The 23,143-nt window shown below is 39.7% G+C and overlaps 1 protein-coding gene across 2 annotated transcripts in view; it reads left to right on the forward strand.

Annotated features, from left to right (window-relative positions):
* Positions 1–23,143, forward strand: part of TLL1 (tolloid like 1) — a 192,425-nt gene that overhangs the window by 81,920 nt on the left and 87,362 nt on the right. For both annotated transcript variants that reach the window (XM_072773841.1, XM_072773842.1), the window contains exons 3-7: positions 1,359–1,439; positions 2,951–3,103; positions 4,062–4,179; positions 14,555–14,733; positions 22,236–22,341. In XM_072773841.1, the coding sequence (XP_072629942.1) occupies positions 1,359–1,439; positions 2,951–3,103; positions 4,062–4,179; positions 14,555–14,733; positions 22,236–22,341 (637 nt within the window). The remainder of the gene's footprint in view (positions 1–1,358; positions 1,440–2,950; positions 3,104–4,061; positions 4,180–14,554; positions 14,734–22,235; positions 22,342–23,143) is intronic.

The raw sequence follows: 23,143 nt of genomic DNA on the forward strand, positions 1-23,143 counted from the left end.
TAACTACTTAAGAACGAATACATTTAAATATTACCTCATCCTTCTAAAATGTTCAATGAAAGAATCTCAAAAATTTTTCTCAAGTAGCACAGCAAAACTGTGACCGTGTAATGCAAATAATCAAGCACGTTATTAGTCAGTGAATAAGCCCCCTAACTTATTTGCCTTATAAGGACTTAATTGATTTTTTTTGCCCTAGGAGGCTTATATGGTAATGGTTTTTGTGATTGGTTTTGGTTTTTATTAGCTTTAATCTAGGGAAATAAGTTTTGGTATCAATTTCAAAGGGGGAAAGTATTGGAAAGAAATAGATCAAGGTGCAGTTTCTGGCCCTTTCATGATCTTAGCCTGAAAAGACTCAGGAACCATACTCTGGTGGTAGGAATTCATCTGCGCTTGTGTAGATATCGTCAGTGGTTATATTGGTTGTTTGCTCGGTGATGCCTTTTTGTTATTTGTCTACTGAAAATTCAGAAAGAACGGAAAATAGGAGATACAATTGGGAGAGCATTCTGTTAAAGGGCTGGAATGAGAACCAGAGTACTTGGGTTTTCCTCAAATGCTCTGGTTTTTGACTTATGATAGGAAATCTACCTTTCCTCATCTTTTTCCAGTTGTTAAAACTGCAAAAGGACATATTTCCTTATCCTGACCTTCTCATCTGCTTTTCGAGCTATAAAATTCTTCACATCTATTTTTATGAATTTTTCCAGTTACGTAGCATAACAGAATGCATTTTGCCACTGAACATCCTTTTGGGTTGTTTTGACGTTTTTGGAATTACGTGTTAATTGGTTTTTATAAATTATCAAAACTCGTTTTCAAATTTTATTTGAACATTTTATAAAGTATGATAATTGCTTTTAAAAATATCTCAAAACCGATCGCAGCTTTGGATCAAGGCTTGCACTATACATTTACTTTTCTAATGTTTTTATTTCCATGTGCTGATTTGGCTTCTGAAAATATTCAGTTTACATTGGAGGAATAGCTGGAATGCAATCACCAGGGCAAAACAACTTGCTGTCATCCTATATAACACTATGTGATGTCAAGGTCACAGTGAAGAAAAATGTTTCAAATTATCAATAGATGACTCAGTTGCCATGATGTCCAAATAAAGCCACTCAGATTGCTCTCTGGATCACCCCACCCACTTGTTTCTTGTTACCAAAATTGTGTTTGTAAAATGTTTACACGCTTCTTTAAGATTTATGGGTTTTCATGGCTCTAACATTCTAAGACCACACACACAAAGAGAGATGTCCAAAGAGAAATCAGTGTAGCCTGTTGGTATGGCTTATTTAGAAGAACTTTAAAATGCAATGGGTTTAACTTTATTTTATTTTATTCTTAAGGTGGATTTGGAGACCATGGTATTTCAAAGAAACGAGGGGCCCTCTACCAGCTTATAGACAGGATAAGAAGAATTGGCTCTGGTATATCAATGTTTAAAGTTGCAGACGCTTGACTTGATGTACAGTAAATATTATACTAATAGCAGTTCAGTTTGCCATTAATATGTGACGGGTGTAACGGATATATGCTGACAAAGAGTCCCTTTTGTTAGCTGATGTTTACTGTAAGTTTTTTAGAAATTAATCTGGGACCCTTAAAATGTTTCTTTAAGTTATTTTCAGCTTCTCCTTATTATAAAATGTATCAGGGCGTTATTTTACTGTTGGTATTTATTTCCACTGCAGTGGGTATCACACTAAAGTGTTTTTATCAAGCATGGAACTCTCCATTATCACTTTTAATCAAATCAGAAAATGCCGTGACCGTTTTGAACTGAAACCCACTTCAAGTAAATTGACAAACCGATTTGTTAGAATGAAAGAAAAAAAAAATTGGAAAATGTTTTTATCCTTCCAGAAAAAGACATAGAAAAACAGCCATCTGGTTTCAAAATCAGCTAATACTTAGAGTAATGAATCTGTTAAACACGATTTGTAGATTGTAGAGTCTTTAAAAAAGTTTCCTGTTCTAAGTTTCTCCCCCAACATCTTTTTGGTCGATGAATTGTTAATTAAATAATTGACAGTACGCAGTTTCAAGGAATGGTTTTCCCATGCAAAAACGCTTTTCTTCAGGACATGACAACCATAGACCTGTTAGGGACGTGGGAATCGGGGGCGTGCCGTCAATGTTTATTGTATCTGAAGTATATTCCAGTACTGGGATATTTGGATCAACAGTGATAGATGCATAAGAGTGAATAATAAAGCAAATTTAGGAAAGACAAAAACAGTAACAAAAATATCTTGAAAGCTCACCAAGACAATGAATGACCACAGACGTGAAAGGTGCTCCAGGAATGGGTTGTGTTTTATATTGGCTTGTTCAGGATGTGTCCTGATGTCTAAACGGTGCTAAATCACCTGGAGACAAACCCAGAGGACGTTTGCACAGAGACAGACCAGTGTTCCAGGAGGCTGGGACCGTACCTGTCTTGGCGTTATTTCATTTATCCTCTCTGTAATGTAATAATCCTACTTTCAGGCCGTACTACGGAGTATCAGTCCTGATATAAAAGAGTGAAGGATTTAGCCAGAGTTAAGAAGGATTTGGAATATCTTGGACTTTTTAAACAATGTCCATTTGATCATCTGGTGGTGAACTGGCAGTGATCTAGGAAATTAAAATAAATAAAGTCATTTTTTGTGGCCTACCAGTCTGCCGGACGTCTGTCCGCTGCAGGCTGTTGTACGGGAATTCATTAAAATTTGCTCATAGAGCATTAAGAAGTAGTATTTTGACATGCAGTGCTTAAATATTTTAATGCTTTTTCAAGAATGCAATATAAATGAAGGTTTTCTTTAATGCATTTTGACTTCAGGCATATTTACACAAATATGTAAATAAGACATTTTAACTTTAGTCTCTTAAGAGGAAATGATTCCCTGACCGAGGACTTGTGTTTCACAGAGTGTTTTAAATGTCACTGCAGGCTTGGAGCAAAACAACACAGTTAAGGGAAAAGCACCCCTAACATTCTCAGGGCAAAATGAGAAAAACCGAGTTCCCAGAGCTGCTACATCAAGAACCGAAAGGATATGGCCTGGAGGTGTTATCCCTTACGTTATAGGAGGCAACTTCACTGGTAAGACATTCCCAGAGCGTTTATTTTTGCAAAAGAAACATTATCACACAGCTTAAGTGTGTATTTTTACAGAGTATTAATACACAGAGCGTAGTAGTATCAGATCAAACGTGAGAGATGCTCCAATCACCCCGGCGGCCAGTTGAGAATGTCTCTGAGGTTGGGAAATCTCTTAGTCTGGAGTTCTAAGAGTCTCAAATACTGTTCTGGATTTTCTTTTGTATTTTTTTTAATAATAAATTTATTTTTTATTGGTGTTCAATTTGCCAACATACAGAATAACCCCCAGTGCTCATCCCATCAAAGGCCCCCTCAGTGCCCGTCACCCAGTCACCCCCACCCCCCCACGTCCCCTTCCCCCACCCCTAGTTCGTTTCCCAGAGTTGGAGTCTCTCATGGTCTGTCTCCCTCTCTGATATTTCCCACTCATTTTCTCTCCTTTCCCCTTTATTCCCTTTCACTATTATTTATATTCCCCAAATGATGAGGCCATATGATGTCTGTCCTTCCCCGACTGACTTACCGCACTCAGCATCATCCCGTCCAGGTCCCTCCACGTGGAAGCACATGGTGGGTATTTGTCGTTTCTGGTGGCTGAGGGATGTCCCACTGTCGCCACAGCCCCCAGCTTCTCTGCCCGTCACCTGTCAATGGGACCCTGCACCCCGATGTTCACAGCAGCCGTGTCCACAATAGCCAGACTGTGGAAGGGGCCTCGGGGTCCATCGACAGATGTTCTGATTTTCAGCCGCGTTTCCCACGTGCCCCTTGAGTCCGGGGGCTGAGCCTCGGCCCAGGCCCTGTGCAGAGGGTGGCCCGGGCCCCCCGATCCCGAGGGCGGCGTCCGCTCCCAAGGGCCGTGCTGGGGGGCCCGGGCCGGGCTAGCTGGCGGTGCGGGTGGGGGCACCGGGCGAGGCGCCCAGGCCGTCGCTCCCTGCTGACATCCGCGTCCTTCCAGGCAGCCAGCGAGCCATGTTCAAGCAGGCCATGCGGCACTGGGAGAGGCACACGTGTGTGACCTTCATCGAGAGGAGCGACGAGGAGAGCTACATCGTGTTCACGTACAGGCCTTGCGGGTGAGTAGGACGGGGGTCGCGAGGAGCGGGTGCAGGAGGGGACCCAGACTGGGGCCCGCCTCTTCCTATTTGCTAGCACTTTGCCCCGGGGGAGGTGAATTTCCACAAGAAAATATTATACTTTAAAGAAACACATTCTGTGGTCGCAGAGCTCTGTGCATCTACCCGAGCGCGTCTCTCCACTGCGCCGACTACTCCTCGCTCGTGGTGCGACTGCGGCGACGGTATTGGCCATGTCCCAGGGGTCCCCCCTGTGAATTAGACACTTCCATAATGTCGCCTGGTGATTCTCTTGTGTCCCCTGTAGAACCCGTGCACTGAGATGACATTCTAGTCACCAACACCTTTGATTTCTGCCTCTGTCCCCTGGGTCGGCCGTCCCTGGCTTCGCCATGTCGTGATGGATCTGTCCCCAGGGCTCTCGTGTGTCCCCTCCCCCGATCGCTGCCACTAGGAGCATCTTCAGAAGGTGCCAGGCAGAGCGAGACGTCAGGCGCCCTGAGAGTCTCCAGGCTTCCTGGCAGAGCTGCTTCCTAGACGGGCTTCCCACGGGAGGGGGACAAGCAGTGTCCCGGCGGCCGTCGTGGCCTGCGGCAGGCTGAGCGGGGTCCCGAGGTAGCAAGTCCAGGGAGCCTTACGGATGTTCAGGCAATTGAAGATAGGGACGCCCGGGTGGCCCGGCGGTGGAGCATCTGCCTTCGGCCCCAAGATCGGGTCCCACGTCGGGCTCTCTGCATGGAGCCTGCTTCTCCCTCTGCCTGTGTCTCTGCCTCTCTCTCTCTCTGTGTCTCTCATGAATAAATAAAATTAAAAAAAAAAAAAAAAAGAAAAGAGGGTAGGATGCAGTGCTTTTTACTTTACGTGGAACAGCCGTGCCACTCTTTCCAAAGTGAAGAGCGTGCACCGATCTGATCTCCCACAACACCTTTTGGGAAGTGTCAGCAGGGAATGAGATCCAGATGCCCCAATATGACATTTGAAGGGTGCCACGAAGTCACCGCTGCTGCCACGTGCAGCTCCTGTGGCCACCAGGTGCCTGCCAGCCGGGAGCCAGCGGGGCGCGGGGGCCACGGGCCTCGGGGGGGTCCTCTCCCCTCTCTTTCGGGTGAGTGGCCACGTGCATGGACACCACCGGCTGCGTAAGGATCGAGGCCTGTCCTGTAGGAACACCCGCGGAGCCCCGCCGCCCGCCGCACCTCGGCTCCCATCCGGAGGCCCATGGGCTGGAGCCTCGATGGGGAGGCTGCTGTGGGCCAGTGGTTCCAGGGGTGACAGCCCGGCCCCTCGCTGTAAAGGGTCCTGTTGTTGTGAAATAGTGTCAACCTCATGGGCTTTCCTTTTAATCCTTCTCCGGCGATGAGCTGGGATCATCCAGGAAGAGGCACCGTCTCACCCTGCTAGAACCGGTGGAGGGCCTCCTGGAGGGTGCAGAGGGAGGCCAAACAAAGACCTCACCCCTTTCCGGGACACAGGGCTCGCTCCAATCACATATATTTGGGGGGAGAAAGTACGTATTTCACTAGGTGTCGGGGGAAGGTTGTGCCCTCTTGGCTTTGTTCTACCGTATACCCCAGAACATTTGACCTCACTTAAAAGGTCATGGATTTTAACTTTGACCCTATCTGACTGACATTATGAAATAGTATACGTTAGTACCTTTCTGTATAGTTTTGGATAATACCATTTTTTTTTGTTGTTGTTGTTGTAGTGGTGGTGGTGGTGGTGGTGGTGGTGGTTTTTTAGTTTTGACTTATTCAGGTAGTTTTCTTCCAAATTGCTCTAATTTCAGCTTGACAGGTTTTGGTTGTATTTGAAATGCCTCCTAGAAAAAAAATGAAATGCCTCCTGGTTCTTCATATCTATTGAATATTCAAAAGGTCCAAACCTAGACTCTCCTTCCTTTCTTCCGGTTACCTAATAGGAATGGAGAGAGCTCAGCTCACGTATTTCTAAACACGAAACGTGTGGGAAATCTCAGAAAGGGAGACAGAACATAAAGACTCCTAACTCTGGGAAACGAACTAGGGGTGGTGGGAGGGGAGGAGGGCGGGGGGTGGGGGTGACTGGGTGACGGGCACTGAGGGGGGCACTTGACGGGATGAGCACTGGGTGTTATGGTGTATGTTGGCAAATTGAACACCAATAAAAAATAAATTTATTAAAAATAAATAAATAAATAAATAAATAAATAAATAAATAAATAAATACGTAATGTATTCAGACCCATACGTCTTTCTTTTCTCTCTACCACCTTTCAGTTTTGTGAAACAAATACAAAGCGACCACTGGTGTCCATTATTTTATTGATAAATCTCTGTTGTAACAAACTCATGGTTATACTCATTCGCTTTCGTTAATGTGGCTTGTCTCATAATTTTTCGTTTTACTTGTCTTATTCTGCTAAACGGTTCTCCCCCATTCGCTATCATTTCTTCCTGTGTTTGCTTGTGCGTTTCCAGGTGCCTGGAATGGCTTTGCTCCATTTTCATCAGTGGAAACCATGCACATATTTCTCTCTTACCCTTTTCTGAGCTGCCCTCAGGGTGACTTCGCTGGGCCTTCAGCTGTGTGAGTCCCATTCCCACCATTGGTTCACTGTCTGCCTTCGTGCGTGATGAGGACAGGCCGTCCCTTGTGACACCCAGTGCACTGCTTTATAGATGGGTGATTAAGAAAATAGTGACAATTTGCACATCAGCCGAGGCATATTGTATGTGATTCTAAAAAGAAAAGCATGTAAGCATTTCAAGAGGTATCGAAGAGCACGTACTTTAATGATCATTGTCATGATTTGAGAGCAATGGACACTGAAGTTGTAAGTTGCCCTTAAATCTTTGAATCTCTAGTTGCACTCCTGAAATAAAGCTTTTGAATATTTATATATTCGTGTAATTCTGTTAGCGTAGTACTGCTGCATTTTGTGTTTTGTTTTCAATTTCAATTTCCTTATATTGTATTTTCCATGATGGGAAGGACAATACGTTATATAGGGATTGATGATTGGGGGATCCCTGGGTGGCTCAGTGGTTTGGCGCCTGCCTTGGCCCAGGGTGCGATCCTGGAGACCTGGGATCGAATCCCACGTCGGGCTCCCGGTGCATGGAGCCTGCTTCTCCCTCTGCCTGTGTCTCTGCCTCTCTCTCTCTCTCTCTCTCTCTCTCTGTCTATCGTAAATAAATAAATAAAGTCTTAAAAAAATAGGAATTGATGGTTGGCTTGCTACTCACTCTAACCATTTTATGACTTCTAAACTTCATTTGGAATTGCTGTGATTGGCCATAATTTCATGAAACAGTTATTTTATCAGTTTTTTTTTTAACAGTTTTTTAAAACAGTTATTTTATTTATTTTATTTATGGGGATTTTTTTCTATGACGATAGTGCATTTATATCTCCTAAAAATGAATTAAAATTATTAAAGAGTTTGGCTGTTAGTGTTGCACAGAACACTGAGGGCACTGCAATGAGATCAATGTCAAGTTAGACACATAATCCTCCTGTTGGACCTTGGGATTGTGTCCTTTATGTCATAAGAGCTGTTGCACAGAGGCTATTGTATTTAATAATGTCTAGTGTAAATCTCCGTTGAATATGGAGAGCCTGTAAGGTATTGATCACTGGTGGCAGCATTTACCAGTCCTATTTCAGGTTTTAAGATGGCAAGCAAACACGTCTTGCCATTTCGTATAACTTTTTAAAAAGATTTCCTTCCTTCCTTCCTTCCTTCCTTCCTTCCTTCCTTCCTTCCTTCCGTACAGATTGAGAGAGTGCGAGCGGGGAGAGGGGCCGAGGGAGAGAGCATCTCAGCTGACTCCACACTGTGGAGCCTGCTGTGGGGCCCGAGCTCATGACCCTGAGGTCATGACCTGAGCCGAAATCAAGAGTCAGACGCTTAACTCCCGGAGCCACCCAGGCACCCCTCACTTTTATCATTTTGATTTTAGCTTACCCACTAAGTTAGGCAACTTCTAGCTATTATAGTTTTTTATTTTTTTTATTTTTATTTTTTTTTATTTTTTTTTTTTTATGATAGAGAGAGAGAGAGAGAGAGAGAGAGAGGCAGAGACACAGGCAGAGGGAGAAGCAGGCTCCATGCACCGGGAGCACGACGTGGGATTCGATCCTGGGTCTCCAGGATCGCGCCCTGGGCCAAAGGCAGGCGCTAAACCGCTGCGCCACCCAGGGATCCCTATTATAGTTTTTTAAAAATAAAAGCTAAAATAATGTTCTCCTTATTTATAGGAGAGTTATTAAATATGGAACCACTTTTACCATTTAGAACATTGTATATCCCACCTTATTCTGCTACAATCAGCCTTTATTCAATATATATTTGTTTGGTACCTAATTCTATATCAAGTCTTTGGTAAATGGGGAAATGATAACATTTTAAAAAGCAAAAGGTAAAGGTCAGAACTTCTTGTCATATGATATCTTTGATCTGTCCTCCTCCATCTGCTTTAACTTTCCCTATGTGGGCAAAACATTTGAACTATGAATATTTTTTCAATGAATGCTTATTGTCATCAGTGGCATTTATTTCACAAGATGATCAATTACTCTCAGCGAAATGTGAGATCACTTTATAACAACTTGTTTGATTCATTTCTTTGTAAGTCAGAAATTTAATAGCTGAATTTATTACCTTTGATGTGTAACTCTATATTCCTGAATATCTTCTATTTTTAAAGTGTAGCTTTATTTTCTTACCGTGTTACATTAGTTTCAGGGGTGCAATATAGTGATTAAACAATTCCACACCTCACCTAAGTGACCTCCTTAACCCATCACCAATTTTTAGCACAATCCTTACCTTCTTCCCCTCTGGTAACCATCTGTTTTTTTCACCATAGTTGAGTCTATTTCTTCGTTTCTCTCTCTCTCTATCTTCTTGCTCATTTGTTTTGTTTTTAAATTCCACGTATGAGTGGGACCATATCGTATTTGTCTTTCTCTGATCGACTTACTTCATTTAGCATAATACTAGCTCCATCCATGTCATTGCAAATATCAAGATTTCATTCCTTTTTATGGCTGAATAGTCTTGCATCGTGTATATATACCACATCTTTTCTATCTGTTCATTAGTCGATGGCCACTTGCTTCCATATCTTGGTTATTGTGTTGTAAATAGTGCTGCTGTAACCATAGGGGTACAGGTATCCCTTTGAATTAGTGATATTGTATTCCTTGGGTAAATAAGATTGCAGTGGCTATGTTGTAGGGTCATTCTATTTTTTTTTTTAAGATTTTATTTATTTATTCATGAGAGACACAGAGAAAGAGGCAGAGACACAGGCAGAGGGAGAAGCAGGATCCCCACGGGGAGCCCAAAGTGGGACTCGATCCCCAGACCCCAGGATCACGCCCTGAGCCGAAGGCAGACACTCAACCACTGAGCCACCCAGGTGTCCCTATTTTTAACTTCTTGAGGAAACTGTGTTTTCCAGAGTGGCTGAACCTATTTGCATTTCCACCAATAGTGCATGAGGGTTATTTTTCTCCACATCCCCTCCAACGTCTCTTGTTCCTGGTGTTGTTGATGTTAGCTAGTCTGACAGGTGTGAGGTGACGTCTCATTATAGTTTTGATTTGCAATTTACTGAAGGTAAATGGTGATGAAATATTTTCATGTGTCTGTTGGCTACCTGAATGTCTTCTTTGGAGGAATGTCTGTTTATGTCTTCCGCTCATTTTTAAATTGAATTATTTGTTTTTTCTGGTGTTGAATTTTAGAAGTTCTTATATATTTTGGATAGTAGCCCTTTATTGGATATGTCCTTTGCAAATATCTCCTCCCGTTCAGTAGGCTGCCTTTTAGTTTTGTTGACCATTTTTTTTTTTAGATTTTATTTATTTATTCATGAGAGACCCAGAGAGAGAGGCAGAGACACAGGCAGAGGGAGACGCAGGCTCCGTGCAGGGAGCCCGACGTGGGACTCGATCCTGGGGCCCCGGGGTCATGACCTGAGCTGAAGGCAGACGCTCAACCACTGAGCCCCCCAGGTGTCCCTTGTTGACCATTTCTTTCACTGTACAGAAACTTTTTATTTTGTTGTAGTCCCAACAGTTAATTTTTGCTTTTGTTTCCTTTGCCTCAGGATACTGGTTTAGAAAAAAGTTGCTATAGCCAATGTCCATAGACTTTACAGCTTTTGTTCTCCTCTAGGATTTCTTTGGTTTCAGGTCTCACATTTAGGCCTTTAATCCATGAATATCCTCTATTATCTATTAGTTTTTTGAAAAATTTTACTTTTTTTCCTATCTGCTAATTTTTAATGATTCCTTAAAAACAACTAACCAACCAAATAAACTTAGGGTTAACTTATTTAACTATTCTTAGATTTTGTGTTTTAAATTGTATTTAACTTTGGTCAGTTGGTTATTCAGATTATGGCAGCAGGCACTTATTCATCTTTACCTATTGAATTTTTGTTTTATGCCACCTGTACTATACTAATTGGGGGGAATACAAAATTGAATGTGAGGTATTTTTCTCTGCAAAAAGTTGATAGCTATGCAGAGGAGGTGTGTTAGCCAAGATTCTTGCTTGTAAACAACAGAGACCAGTTAATTTAAGCAGAAAAAAAAAGAAAACGACTTGTAGGACTATTAGATAATTTATAGAAATTATTAGATAATTGATAGAATCACACTTGTTGGATTATTAGGTAATTCATAGAAGACACAGAGAGCCAGGTTGAGGGAGGTATCTCAGGAAGAGCATGTTTGACCCCTGGCCAAAGCACCTTCGCCTCTGCTTTGGATGCTTTCTGGTAACCCAGTCTTGGCACTCTCCTGCACTGATGAGATCTATTATTTCAACAGATAGTTATTAATTTATTTTTAAAATTATTTTAAAAGTATTTTTAAAGTGATTTTTCCAGTTTTATTGCAACATAAATGACGTAGAACACTGTATCTGTTTAAGGTGCATGCCCTGACGAGTAGGAATAGGCATACGTTGTGAAATGATTCCCACAATAGATCTAGTTAACAGGCATCACCTCCCATGGTGGCAACATTTTTATTTTCTCGTGATGAGAACTTTCAGATCTGCTCTTTTAGCAACGTTCGAGTGCATGATAGAGCATTATTGACTTTGGCCACCATGCTGTATATTACATCCCCAGGACTTATTTATCTTATAACCCATTGCTATGGGTGAAGATTGTACCTTTTCACCCCCTTCTCCCCTGTGACCCACACTCCCACCTCTTACCCCAAGTGCTTGCAACTACCGGTCTGTTCTCTGTTTCTGCTGAGCTAATACTATGTGCCTGACTCTGTTGTAGGGGCTAGAGACATCGGTGTACAAAACCTCTAAGTTGTCCACAGATGGCTTAGATTCTAAGATGGGGAGTCAGGGAAAAAAATGGAAATCAATGAAATATAAAATGTATTAATGGATTATAAGTTCTAGGACAAAAAGGACAGAAATGTAAATGCGATAGAAAGGCATTTGCACAAAAACTTGAAAAAGAAGATGAAGTGAGCCATATAGCTAGCTACGTGGAAAACAGAAGTCCGGACAAAAGAAATAGCCGGTAAAAAGGCTGTCAGGTGAGAGCATGTCTGTATGCTCAAGGCAGAGCAGGACACCGCATGGCTCAGGAGGAGTGAGTTGCAGGGACAGTAGTAAGAGGTGGTAAGACCCTTGTGTGTGAAGATCCAGATTTTCCGCTGATTAAAGGGAGAGCTGTATTAGCCAGCTGACAGTATTTATGTCATTGTACTGCATGATCCTGTGTACATGCATGTGCACCACTGGTTGGCTGTGTCTCTCCAGAGCTACCATGTTAGTTTTCACTTTGATGGCAGAACCTCTCTTTAGAACAATGCACTTGTGGCAGGTGCAACACAGACAATGTTGCATATGGACTATTAAAGATTCTCTCCAGAAATTTCATAAGCAGTCTGGGCTCACATGGCATTAGCCAGAGCAAGTCACGTGACCAAACTCCGCATCAGTGGAGTAAGGAAGTATGATTATCTTCCATGGAGGGGTGATGAATATTTTTGAACATTGTCACAATTTCGCGTAGAACCATCGGAGACGATTGGGTACAGCAGAGTCATAATATGACTTTACGTTTTTAAATTACCTCAATGTTGAGAGAAGGATGCTGCGGGGAGGACATCTATGGTAGATGATCTAACAGGCAAATTCCAAAGGTGCTTTGGTTCCCCCAGTCTGAGGCAAAGGTAAGGAATGGCAGGTTTTAGATCACCTGAGTACTCTCCATGCTTAGGGAGAAGTGTGGCTTCCTACAGATGGTGAAGGTTTTTCTTGAGGGGACAGATAGATCTTCCTGTGGTCAAGCATTAAAAGCGGCACACAAATGAGTAATAAAAAAATCAGAAGCTCTATAAAAGAAACTGGCATCAACCTGAGTGATATTTGAAACTAAGATAATACTTAGACATGCTTAAACCACATTTTTATAAGCTTCACATATTACCCTGTCATTCCATACCAATTGTCTGTGCCTATTTTTAGTTATTTATTATCTGAGCATCCAGAATTATTCTCTCCTGAGAACCATAGGAATCAAACCACCACATTTCTCTTCTTTCACAGGACAATTGTAAAAGTCAGTGGAAAAAATATTTTTGTTTTCTGTAAGGGAATCCAGTCTTATTCATTGGGCATTGCTATGGGTGAAATTATGCTTTAAAAAGGTGTTTTAAATTAAATAAGCTGACCACATTGCTTGGCTATCTCCCAGATTTTGATTTGCAAAGTATTTTCTTCTTTGAATGTAACCAGCAAGAATGACTCAGTGTGTGTGATTTAGTTGCTATATAATCATCAGATATTTCAGTTTAACTACTATTGTTCTATGAGAGCACATGATTCAGTTTAAATCTCGAAAGTGTGTAAATTTTGCCTTTTTCTACATCCAATACTTTACTATTTGGGTATGTAGTAAATATCTATTTATAGATTGAAAAATACTATTAAAAATGGGGGCAAAACCAAGTTTCCTGATTTTTTTCCCTTACCAGTTACTTCTTCTTTTCTATTATTGATTTATTAAACTTCATTGACTGTTATAATAGATTTATAAATAATAAGTGTATGGTGTAGGTTAAGATGCTTAAGGCATTTAAAGCCTACAGAAATAATTGGAATGACAAATATTTGTATTTGTGAACAACCAGAAGGACTATAAATATACTTACTCTGGAAACTGAAAATGTGTGAAATTCCTTTTAGCATTTGGGCAATTAATTTTTGGCAATTTTCTCTTTTAATGTAATAAATTAAACAAGGTGTTTGGTGTCTTGTGCCTCATAATTACCAGCTATCAATTATTTATTGCCCTCTATTGCTGTCTCAAGGGGTAATCCTATAGATAACTTATTTCAATGTCAACCCTAATTATTAAAGTTTTAGATATAATTTTATTTATATTTGCAAATCTCATAACTCTACCAGTTGTTGATTTTCTCCACCAGTTAACTATTAACCTTGGAAAATTTACCTTTTGAAACTAATTTTTTTCTATTGATTTCTTCTTTTAAAAGTTTCCTTCTTCAAAATGAATTCTCCTGTGAGTAGGAAAAATAACTCTTCTTTTGATTAACCAACTTTCTTTTTTTTATTTTCTTTTTTATTTTATTTTCTTCTTTTCTTTTCTTTTCCTTTTCTTTCTTTTTTCTTTCTTTCTTTCTTTCTTTCTTTCTTTCTTTCTTTCTTTCTTCTTTTTTAGAGAAAGAGAGAGTGGGGGTAATGTAGAGATGGAGAGGGAGTGAGAGAGAAACTCAAGCAGACTGCTCTAAGTGTGGAGCCTGAAGTGGGGCCCTGTTTTACAACCCTGAGATCATGATCTGAGCCAAAATCAAGAGTCAGATGCTTAACTGACTGAGATACTGGACTCCTAATTCTGTTTTTCTTAAAGAGAGAAAATAAATTTTGTTTTTATATTCCAAACTGAAATAATGGATTGTTGCCAGATAACCATAGTGACAAAGTAGTTACCTAAATAATATAGATGGGTTCTGAGAATAAAAAACTGTATTAAAAATAATTGTGGGTTTGGTAAATCTTGAGTTTAACTGTATATTTTAAGCACGTTAATCACCATCATAGATGTCTTATTTTCTGCTATCTTCCTAACACTCCAAAAAACTATTTAAGGCCTATCTTCTAATGTATGATTTAGTGAAAAAGCGCATTTAGTGATTATGTGGAGACTTTTGTTGTCTTTGTTTTTGCCAGGACTAGAAATCAGCCATGCTTATTGCCAAAAGGCTGCTCGGCTTCTGAATGTGTTGCACGTTGTAGTCGATCATAATTCTTGACGTGTCACTGTACTGTAATTCATCCATCATTGCCGCCACATCTCTGTTGTTTTCTCCTTTATTGCAGATGCTGCTCCTATGTAGGTCGGCGGGGAAATGGACCTCAGGCCATCTCTATTGGCAAGAACTGTGATAAATTTGGAATTGTTGTTCATGAATTGGGCCATGTGATAGGCTTTTGGCATGAACACACGCGGCCAGATCGTGATAACCATGTCACTATCATAAGAGAAAACATCCAGCCAGGTGAGAGGCTGCAAATACGTTGAGTTTAAGGTTGATAGAATATCTTTTAGTTGTGTTTATACTATTTATGATTTAACTTTTTCTTAAAAAGTGTGGACTGATTTTTTTTTGATATGATAGAATCAGAGTTTTGCTGGATGAAAAAAGTACCCATGATGGTGTTATGTTTTTAATTTTTTCCCTTCAGACTGTATAATTTTATGTGCATTTTGGCTTGCTTTTTTTCCTTAAGATTTGGCTGTCTTATTTATAAACTTTTGTGCTTTCCAAGAATGGGTATAGGCTATGGAACCATAAATTAATATTATTTAATTTTTTAAAGCATTTTGAATACTTTGCTCTATAATCTATGTGTTAGGGATTTAGAAAGGATCCAGAGGGTTTGGCATGAAACGTGCTGCTACCGTAGAAATCTATAATATACCAGGAGCAATTTCTGGAGAAAATTTCAGGGAAATGAGTCATTTCCAGGGTAGTCTAAATAGTTTCTTTGAGAATTCTCCTTAAACTACCCTAAAGATATATTCTTAAGAATTTTTCAGTAATTGAAATATCATATATAATAAAACTTAATTTTTCTCTGGTAATTGTTATGTTATAATAGCCTTATTTTAAAGCTTTTTACTTAACTTTCATAAATTAATAAAGATCATTACATTTCAGTTACCAAAAGAAAGATTCTGTTTTTTTGGAATTGTCTTATAAAGTCATACTTATTTAAAGCATTCAGAAAGTAAAAATGTGTCCTTATTTCCTTATTCATGGCAAGTTTTAAGTTACAAACATTGAATTCCTCAGAATTCCTTGTAATTAACAGTATGGATCTATTTATTTGCTAATCACATATTTGGTGCTAATTATTTATCGAGGCATTTATTAGGTGTTGAAAGTGCTGTCATGACAAATACAAAGCTTAATGTGAGGTATGTGCACATATATAAATGATTGCAAGTGGGTGAGAGAAGTGGTTATGGCCATATGATGAAAGTACCACAAAGTCCAAGTAACGTGTGACAAAATGCCTTGGCAAGTCAAGGGAGATGTCACAAAAGAACTGGAATTTAGAAGTAAAGTAGAAGTGTTCAAAGTGAAAAGAAGAGTGATAGATTTCTAAGCTGAAAGAAAACATCATGATGTTTGCTATAATTACAGAAATTTGAATCATTTTTAATTGCTCATTTTGGCTGCCTGGTAAGTTGCAAGTGGGAGATTAGCTGGTAATTACCAAAGGAGGTTGGATCACAGGGGATCTTCTATACATAGCTAGGGAACTTAGATTCTATCTTTTAGCTACTGGAAAATAATTGACGATTGAAAGCAGAACAAGTTCAGATTTTTTAAAAAAGGAAAAAATAGTTCTTTCAGGTTTGGGATCATTAATGAGAGTGGGGAAGTGGAGGTAGGGAAGATGAACTTAAGGAAACCTATAAGAAGATGAAATAAGTAGTTTATGAAAGATGACTAAGTCCTTGGTTAAGGAAGTGCAGTTCAAGAATAAGAGGGAATAATCTTTCAAAAGTATTTTAAGAGGAACACTAACATATGAGGGAAAATCTTCAAGGTTTTATTTTTAGGCAACAGGATGAATGGTGGCACCATCAAATGACAGAAGAAATAGGGATAAAGCAACATATTTTTTAGAGTGAGAAAGAGAAATAATGATTTTATTTAGCATATCCTTAATTTTGAGAAGTGTTTGGATTATCCAAATGGAGATGTTTAGTCCACAAAGCAAAGGTGAGTCTACAGTTTAGGTTATATCTAGAAATAGAAATTTAATGACCTATTTGTCCGGGGAAACACTGAAGGGAGAAGAAAATACAGCTAAGGTTAGAAAATGGGGAACAATATTTAAGCAACATTTTGCAGAAATTCCCCCAAAAGACTAAGAAGGATTGACCTAAGAGGTAGAAGAAGAAAAATCAGTGAAGGTGATGTCCCAGGGAAGAATCATTTCAAGAATGATAAAGTAGAAGAAGAGAAGAAGGTGGTTCAAGATTGCAGTGTATGAATATCCGGAACTCACCTCCTCTCATGCACACAACAAACTACCACTACACATGGAATAATTTCTTTGGAAAAAAAAAATCCTGATGACTGGATGAACTGTGTGCCTCCACAACAGAGGATAAAAGGGTTATGTGGAGTTGGGTAAGAGAGGTAGAGGTACACCTGCTGCCAAAAAAAAATCCCATTCTAGGCATGATGACCCATAATTAGGTGAGATTTCAAAAGTATAGCATGTTGTCCTGAGGAGCAAATGGCTGACACCTCAGCCTCTGGATCCTGCACTGGAAAGATGAGCCCCCCTCCCCCAAACATAAGATGATCAAGATTTATATCTAGGAGAAAAAGAACCGTAGGGAACAGAGAACCTGCCCTGAAGGGGCTCACATGTAGACTCAGATACTCCAGGAACCAGGGCAAAAGCAGCAATTTAAAAAGCACCTGGTCCATTTGTGAAGCAGACCCAATTACTATTCCTAAAGTGACCACTAGAGAAGCAGGAACATGTTGGGACTCTCCAGGGACAGAAACACTGGTAGGTGCATTTTTGCAATCTCATTCTACCTTGTTAATGCCAACACTGGTGGGTGTTATTTTGGCAATCTCCCTCTAACCTGCTAGTGCAGGTAGGTGTACCCCACATCACCGTGCCCCATCTCTGCCATAGCCACTTGGGGGAGTGCCCTGTGTCACACCAGAACCATGTCGCAGCCAGGCAGGTCAGAGGCCTGCCCTTCTAAGCCACAGATTTACTACAGCTAGGCAAGTGCCCCATCCCTCCTATGCCATAGCCATGCCATTACCAGGCAAGCACCTCACCCCCTTCTGGCCACAGCCAGGGCTCTACCACAGCTGGCAGGTGCATGCACCCCAAACAGGGGATACCTCTGGAGTGCCTGGCTCTGGTAGCCACGGGGATTATGCTCCTGGGCCTCACACATCATCCTCTACACAAGGCCAGTTCTTCAAGACTGGGAGAGGTAGCTCTTCTGAGAATCAGGCAAATGAGACAGAGGCATATGTTTCAAATGAAAGAAAGACAAAACCTCAGAAAATGACCTTAATGAAACAGAGATAAGTAATCTACCTGATAAAGAGTTCAAAGTAATCATCATAAAGATGCTCACTGAGGAAGAATGGATGAATACAGTGAGAACTTAAACAAAAAGAAAATATAAGAAAGAACCAAATAGAAGTTACAGAGCTGAAGAATACAATAACTAATGAAAAATACATTAGAGGGGTTCAACAGCAGACTGGATAAAGTAGAGAAGCTCAATGAACTGGAAGACAAAGCAATGGAATTCACCCAGACACAGTTGCAAAAAGAAAAAAGAATTTGAAAAAGTGAGATACCTTAAGGGACTTATGGGACAATGTTAAGCTGAATAATATCTGCATATAGGGGTCCTAGAAGGAGAAAAGAGAAAGAAGCAGAAAACTTATTTGAAGAAATCATGGATGAAATCTTCCCTAATCTGGGGATGGAAACCGACATCCAAGTCTAGGAAGTCCATAGAGTTCCAAATAAGGTGAACCCAAAGAGCTTCACACCAAGACACATTATAATTAAAACGTTGATAGTTAAATATAGAGAGATAATATTAAAAGTAGCAAGAGAGAAAAGCTTGTTATATACCATAAAACTGTCAGCAGATTTTTTTCAGAAGAAACTTTGCAGGCCAGAAGAGAATGGCAAGACCTAGTCAAAGTACTGAAAGAAAACAAACAAACAAACAAACAAAAAAACCTTCCAGCCAAGAATATTCTATCCAACAAGGCTATCATTCAGAAGTTAGTGATAGATAAAAGAGTTTTCCAGACAAACGAAAGCTAAAGGAATTCATCACCATTAAACTGGCCTTACAAGAAACTGTCAAGGGACTTCTTTAAACAGAAAAGACATGATGGTAATTAAGGATAATAAAGCACAAAAGTGAAAGTTTTCACTGGAAAAGGTAAGTATATAGTAAAGGTAGTGGATTAATACCTGTAAAGCTAGTATAAAGGTCAAAAGAAAAACATAGTCGAGTAGGTAAAGCTACAATAATCAGTTAAAAGATTCATAAGATAAAAAGATTGAAAGTGTGACATCAGAAACAAAACCTGGGAGGGGAGGAATAAAAATGTAGTTTTGGAATGTATTCAAATTTAAGTTGCTACCGACGTCAAATAGACTTTTAAATGCATAGGAATGTTATATATGAACCTCACGGCAACCACAAAGCAAAAACTTATAATAATAAAATACCTGAAAGAAAATGACAAAGTAATTTAAATGTAACACTGAAGAAAGATGTCAAACCACAAGGATAGGGGGAAAGGGAACAAAGAAGAGTTACAAAAACAGCCAGAAAACAGTCAACAAAATGGCAGTACCTATCAATAATTACTTTACATGTAAATGGACCAAATACTCTAATCAAAAAATACAAAGGGGCTGAACAGTTGAAAAAGAGTACTCGTCCACATACTGCCTCTAAGAGATTCACTTGAAGAACTAAACACACACAGACTGAAAGGGAAAGAATGGAAACAAGATATTCCGTGCAAATGCAAATGAAAAGAAAGCTGATTAGCGATCCTCAGGCAAAATAGACTTTAAGACACAGACTCATAAATACCGAAAGGGCACCGCATAATGTTAAAGGGATCAACACAGCAAGAAGAGTAGCACGTATGAACGTATGTGCAACCAACATAGGAGCACCTAAATACATAGACATTAACGTACCCAAAGGGAGAACCTCCTAGTAACACAATAGTGTGTGTGTGTGTGGGGGGGGGGTGTTTCATGCCCCACTTACATCATTGGATGGATTTTCCAGACACAAGAGCAGTAAGCGAGCATTGGCTTTAAATGACACATCTGGTGCCGTGGATATACAGAGCATTCCACCTTACAGCAGTAGATGCACCTTCTTCTCAAGTGCACGTGGAACGTTCTCCAGAATAGGTCACACGTCAGGTCGCAAAATACGTTTCAATAAATTCAAGAAGACTGAAATCATATCAGCACCTGTTCTGACCACAATGGTATAAAACTAGAAATCGTTGTATACGAGTGTCTAATCACTGTGTTGTACACATGAAAGTAATAGGATATCGTATGTCAGTTATATGTATATATATATATATATATATCCGTTTAAAATGATAAAATCCATTTGTAGTGTTGATTACAAAAAGAAGTACAGAAAACGTTTACTCCTAGTATAGGAGACCGAAATGCCTGAGCCAGCTATCAGAGTTCATCTTACTTTATATCATTAGGAGAGACATAAAGAGGAAATAATATTTCCGAAAATGATTTCAGCTAGTAATTAAACGAGAAGTTTGCCGTTGACCATAGTTATTAGGTTCCTTTTATTACACGGATCAAACATCTTATAAAGGAAGTAACTTTCAAGAATGATCCTTACTCTTAATAATAGGACTCCATTTTAACATAAGTATGTACTTAAAGCAAGCCAGAAACATTTAAGTAGTATATAAATATATAATACTTCACACAATGCTTAGCAAATTATGGCTGTTCATACTTTGGGTGACTCAACATGCAGGCCCATAGAAAAGAAAGAATTTATTGTGTGAGATTTCCTAAGTATTTGCAACTACTTGTGGCAGGGCGATTCTAGGATGAAAGAGGTCATGTCATGTTGAAGATTAATCTTCAACAAATTTATGACTTACTCTGGCTCAGAAACTTAAGATCAACTGTTATTCAAGGGCAATGTCTAATAAGTGCAGACTTTAGCCTAGCATTTATGTGCAAAATTAGTAACTACAGTAGGGACCAAATTGGTGTGAAGATTGGATTACTTTGATCCATTTTAGAATACTTCTTCAAGAAGAAAGCTCATCTTTTTTTTTTTTTTTTTTAATTGTTTAGGGTAAGTTCCCCTGGTGCTCTATATCTCTGATTCTCTTCCCTTTTTTTTTTTCATGAAATAAATTCAGTTTTCTTTACTTGGACCATGTATGGCCATATTGCTTTTATTTAGCTCTGGACACTGAGTCATCTCCATGTTGAGTGCTCAGTTATACGCCTCGAAATGTATGATTACGTTGTTTAATGTCCCACTCTCAGGAATTTTTATAAAGCATTTTGCTTTAACTGAATATCTATCCACATTGTGCTTGAAGTTGAAATCTCCAGTGGGTTATAGATTAATGTCTGTAAGATCAGCTCCATAGCTTTATGAAAATCTCCTCTTAGAATTGGAATTGTTAAAATGTGCTTATTCTTTCTTATGAAGAAGAGAGTTGTAACGATTGCTTCTAGGAGAGGTTGGCGAGAATGAAGGGAATATCTTGAAAATGGGCTTAAAACACAGACAGACATGTCAGAGGTTTGGGGAGCACACACTACACCTTCCAGGCTGCTTAGTGCATTAATATGTGACGTCACTGAAAGATAGACTGAAACACTATAGTCTGGGATGTGGGTTCTGTGCCTTCAGGATGTTTCTCTAATCCGTAATGCTCATGTGAATATACTGGATTTCCTCACGTGTAGAAGAGATATGATGCTCTAGTATCACTCGATTTCTTTATTGTCTTTTGGAAAATTTTTTATTCACGCAATACTAATATTTTTTGTAGTCACATGGCAGTTGGAATAAAAACCTAGTTAGATGAGTGTTGTCCTGGTTCCATTGTGTGTTACAACCTTGAATTCGGAATTCTCAGAACTCACCTTTGCATTGGGATCTCTCAAAGCTTTCGAAGTTACATAGATGAGCCATAAAAGCAGCCATCTTCAGCTACTGAAATTGTGAAGATGGGGTCACTGAGGCCTGAATTCTGTTTCTGGAACCATCGCCATCGATCTGCATGAGAAGTCTGTTATTTTTGGATTTCAAGAAATAGGACAGCAATACAGTTATCAGTGGCCAACTGAGAAACCTGTTAAGATGGCAATGTCCATGGGTGAAAATGACAGCCGTGAACAGTAAAGCAAAAATACATAATTAAGTTTTGAGGCACATTCTCCTTGATCAAAAAGCCCCCCAAGTAGAGGTTGGAATAAATCCGTCCGAGAGAATCTCGTTTCCGTTCTGAATGAAACCTGCTGCCGGTATTTTGCTTTTAGTGACCAGGTCCCATAGCTACGGCCTGCAGTGTTGTCTTTACCTACAAATACCGCTTTTATGTTTTTCGCAGTGTTTCACAGAAAGACTCTAAAGCAAATAGAAAGATGGTTTTTGTCGATCTTGGCAAATGTCATAAGAGAAAGGTGGGGCTCATGAGGTAAAGATACAACTTTTTGTGATCATTCCTGCAGTCCTGTGAAGGCAGTGAGATTGCAGGGCTTCCTTTTCCCGTGTGGTGGGCAGTGAAAACAGTGGCACGCCTGCATTGCACGTACCTGGGTGCTCATAGACGGCTGCAACCAGCCTGTAGGAAAGAGCAAGATGCGCACCCGGAGGGGCTCTTCTCTCCTTTCCTCCGTCTGTTACAAGCCTTCTGAACTGTGTGTGACTGATTCTTAGGTCAAGAGTACAATTTTCTGAAGATGGAGCCTGGAGAAGTGAACTCGCTTGGAGAAAGATACGATTTTGACAGTATCATGCACTATGCCAGGAACACCTTCTCAAGGTTGGAGTCTCAGGTTATACCTTTTGACTTTTAATTCCTCTCCTTACAAGGCTGTGTTTAACATTAGAACTAGAACTGCTTTCTTTCCTTTTTCTTCCTTTCTTCCTTTCTTCCTTTCTTTCTTTCTTTCTTTCTTTCTTTCTTTCTTTCTTTCTTTCTTTCTTTCTTTCTCTTTCTTTCTTTTTTTTTTTTTTAAGATTTTACTTATTTATTCATGAAAGACACAGAGAGAGGCAGAGGGAAAAGCAGGCTTCCCAAGGGGAGCCCGATGCGGGACTCAATCCCAGGATTTTGCCCTGAACTGGAGGCAGATGCTCAACCAGAGCCACCCAGACGTCCCTAGAACTGCTTTCCAATACTGTGGCTGTGATGTACAAAAATACTTGATGGATATTTATAGCCAATGCTAGCATTTGAGATTTTAAAAACATATTTTCACATTTCTTATCAAATATATAAATTCAGAGTAAAAATTAAAATGATGTGAATTACTTGAGCCATCTTACATTCCTAAATCACTTTAAAAAGTCCAACAAAACTGATGAAACCAATCAGCATATTAAATGAGCATGACATTATTTAATGAAAATTAGGCATTCACAAATCAAAGAGGGGACTTGGTTGTTGAGTTGGAATTCTGCTATCTACGCGACTTGTGCTTTCTACTCTGTGTTTTCTATTGCTCAAATACTAGTTATGCTCATTTAATTCCCAAAGTACATCTTATGAAGATATTTTACTTCATATAGTTAGAATTTCATCACTTACTAACCTTAAAGTTATTTCATTAAAAATTAAATGC

The sequence above is a fragment of the Canis lupus genome, chromosome 13 (assembly GCF_048164855.1).
Source record: "Canis lupus baileyi chromosome 13, mCanLup2.hap1, whole genome shotgun sequence".
NCBI classification, from domain to species: Eukaryota; Metazoa; Chordata; class Mammalia; order Carnivora; family Canidae; genus Canis; species Canis lupus.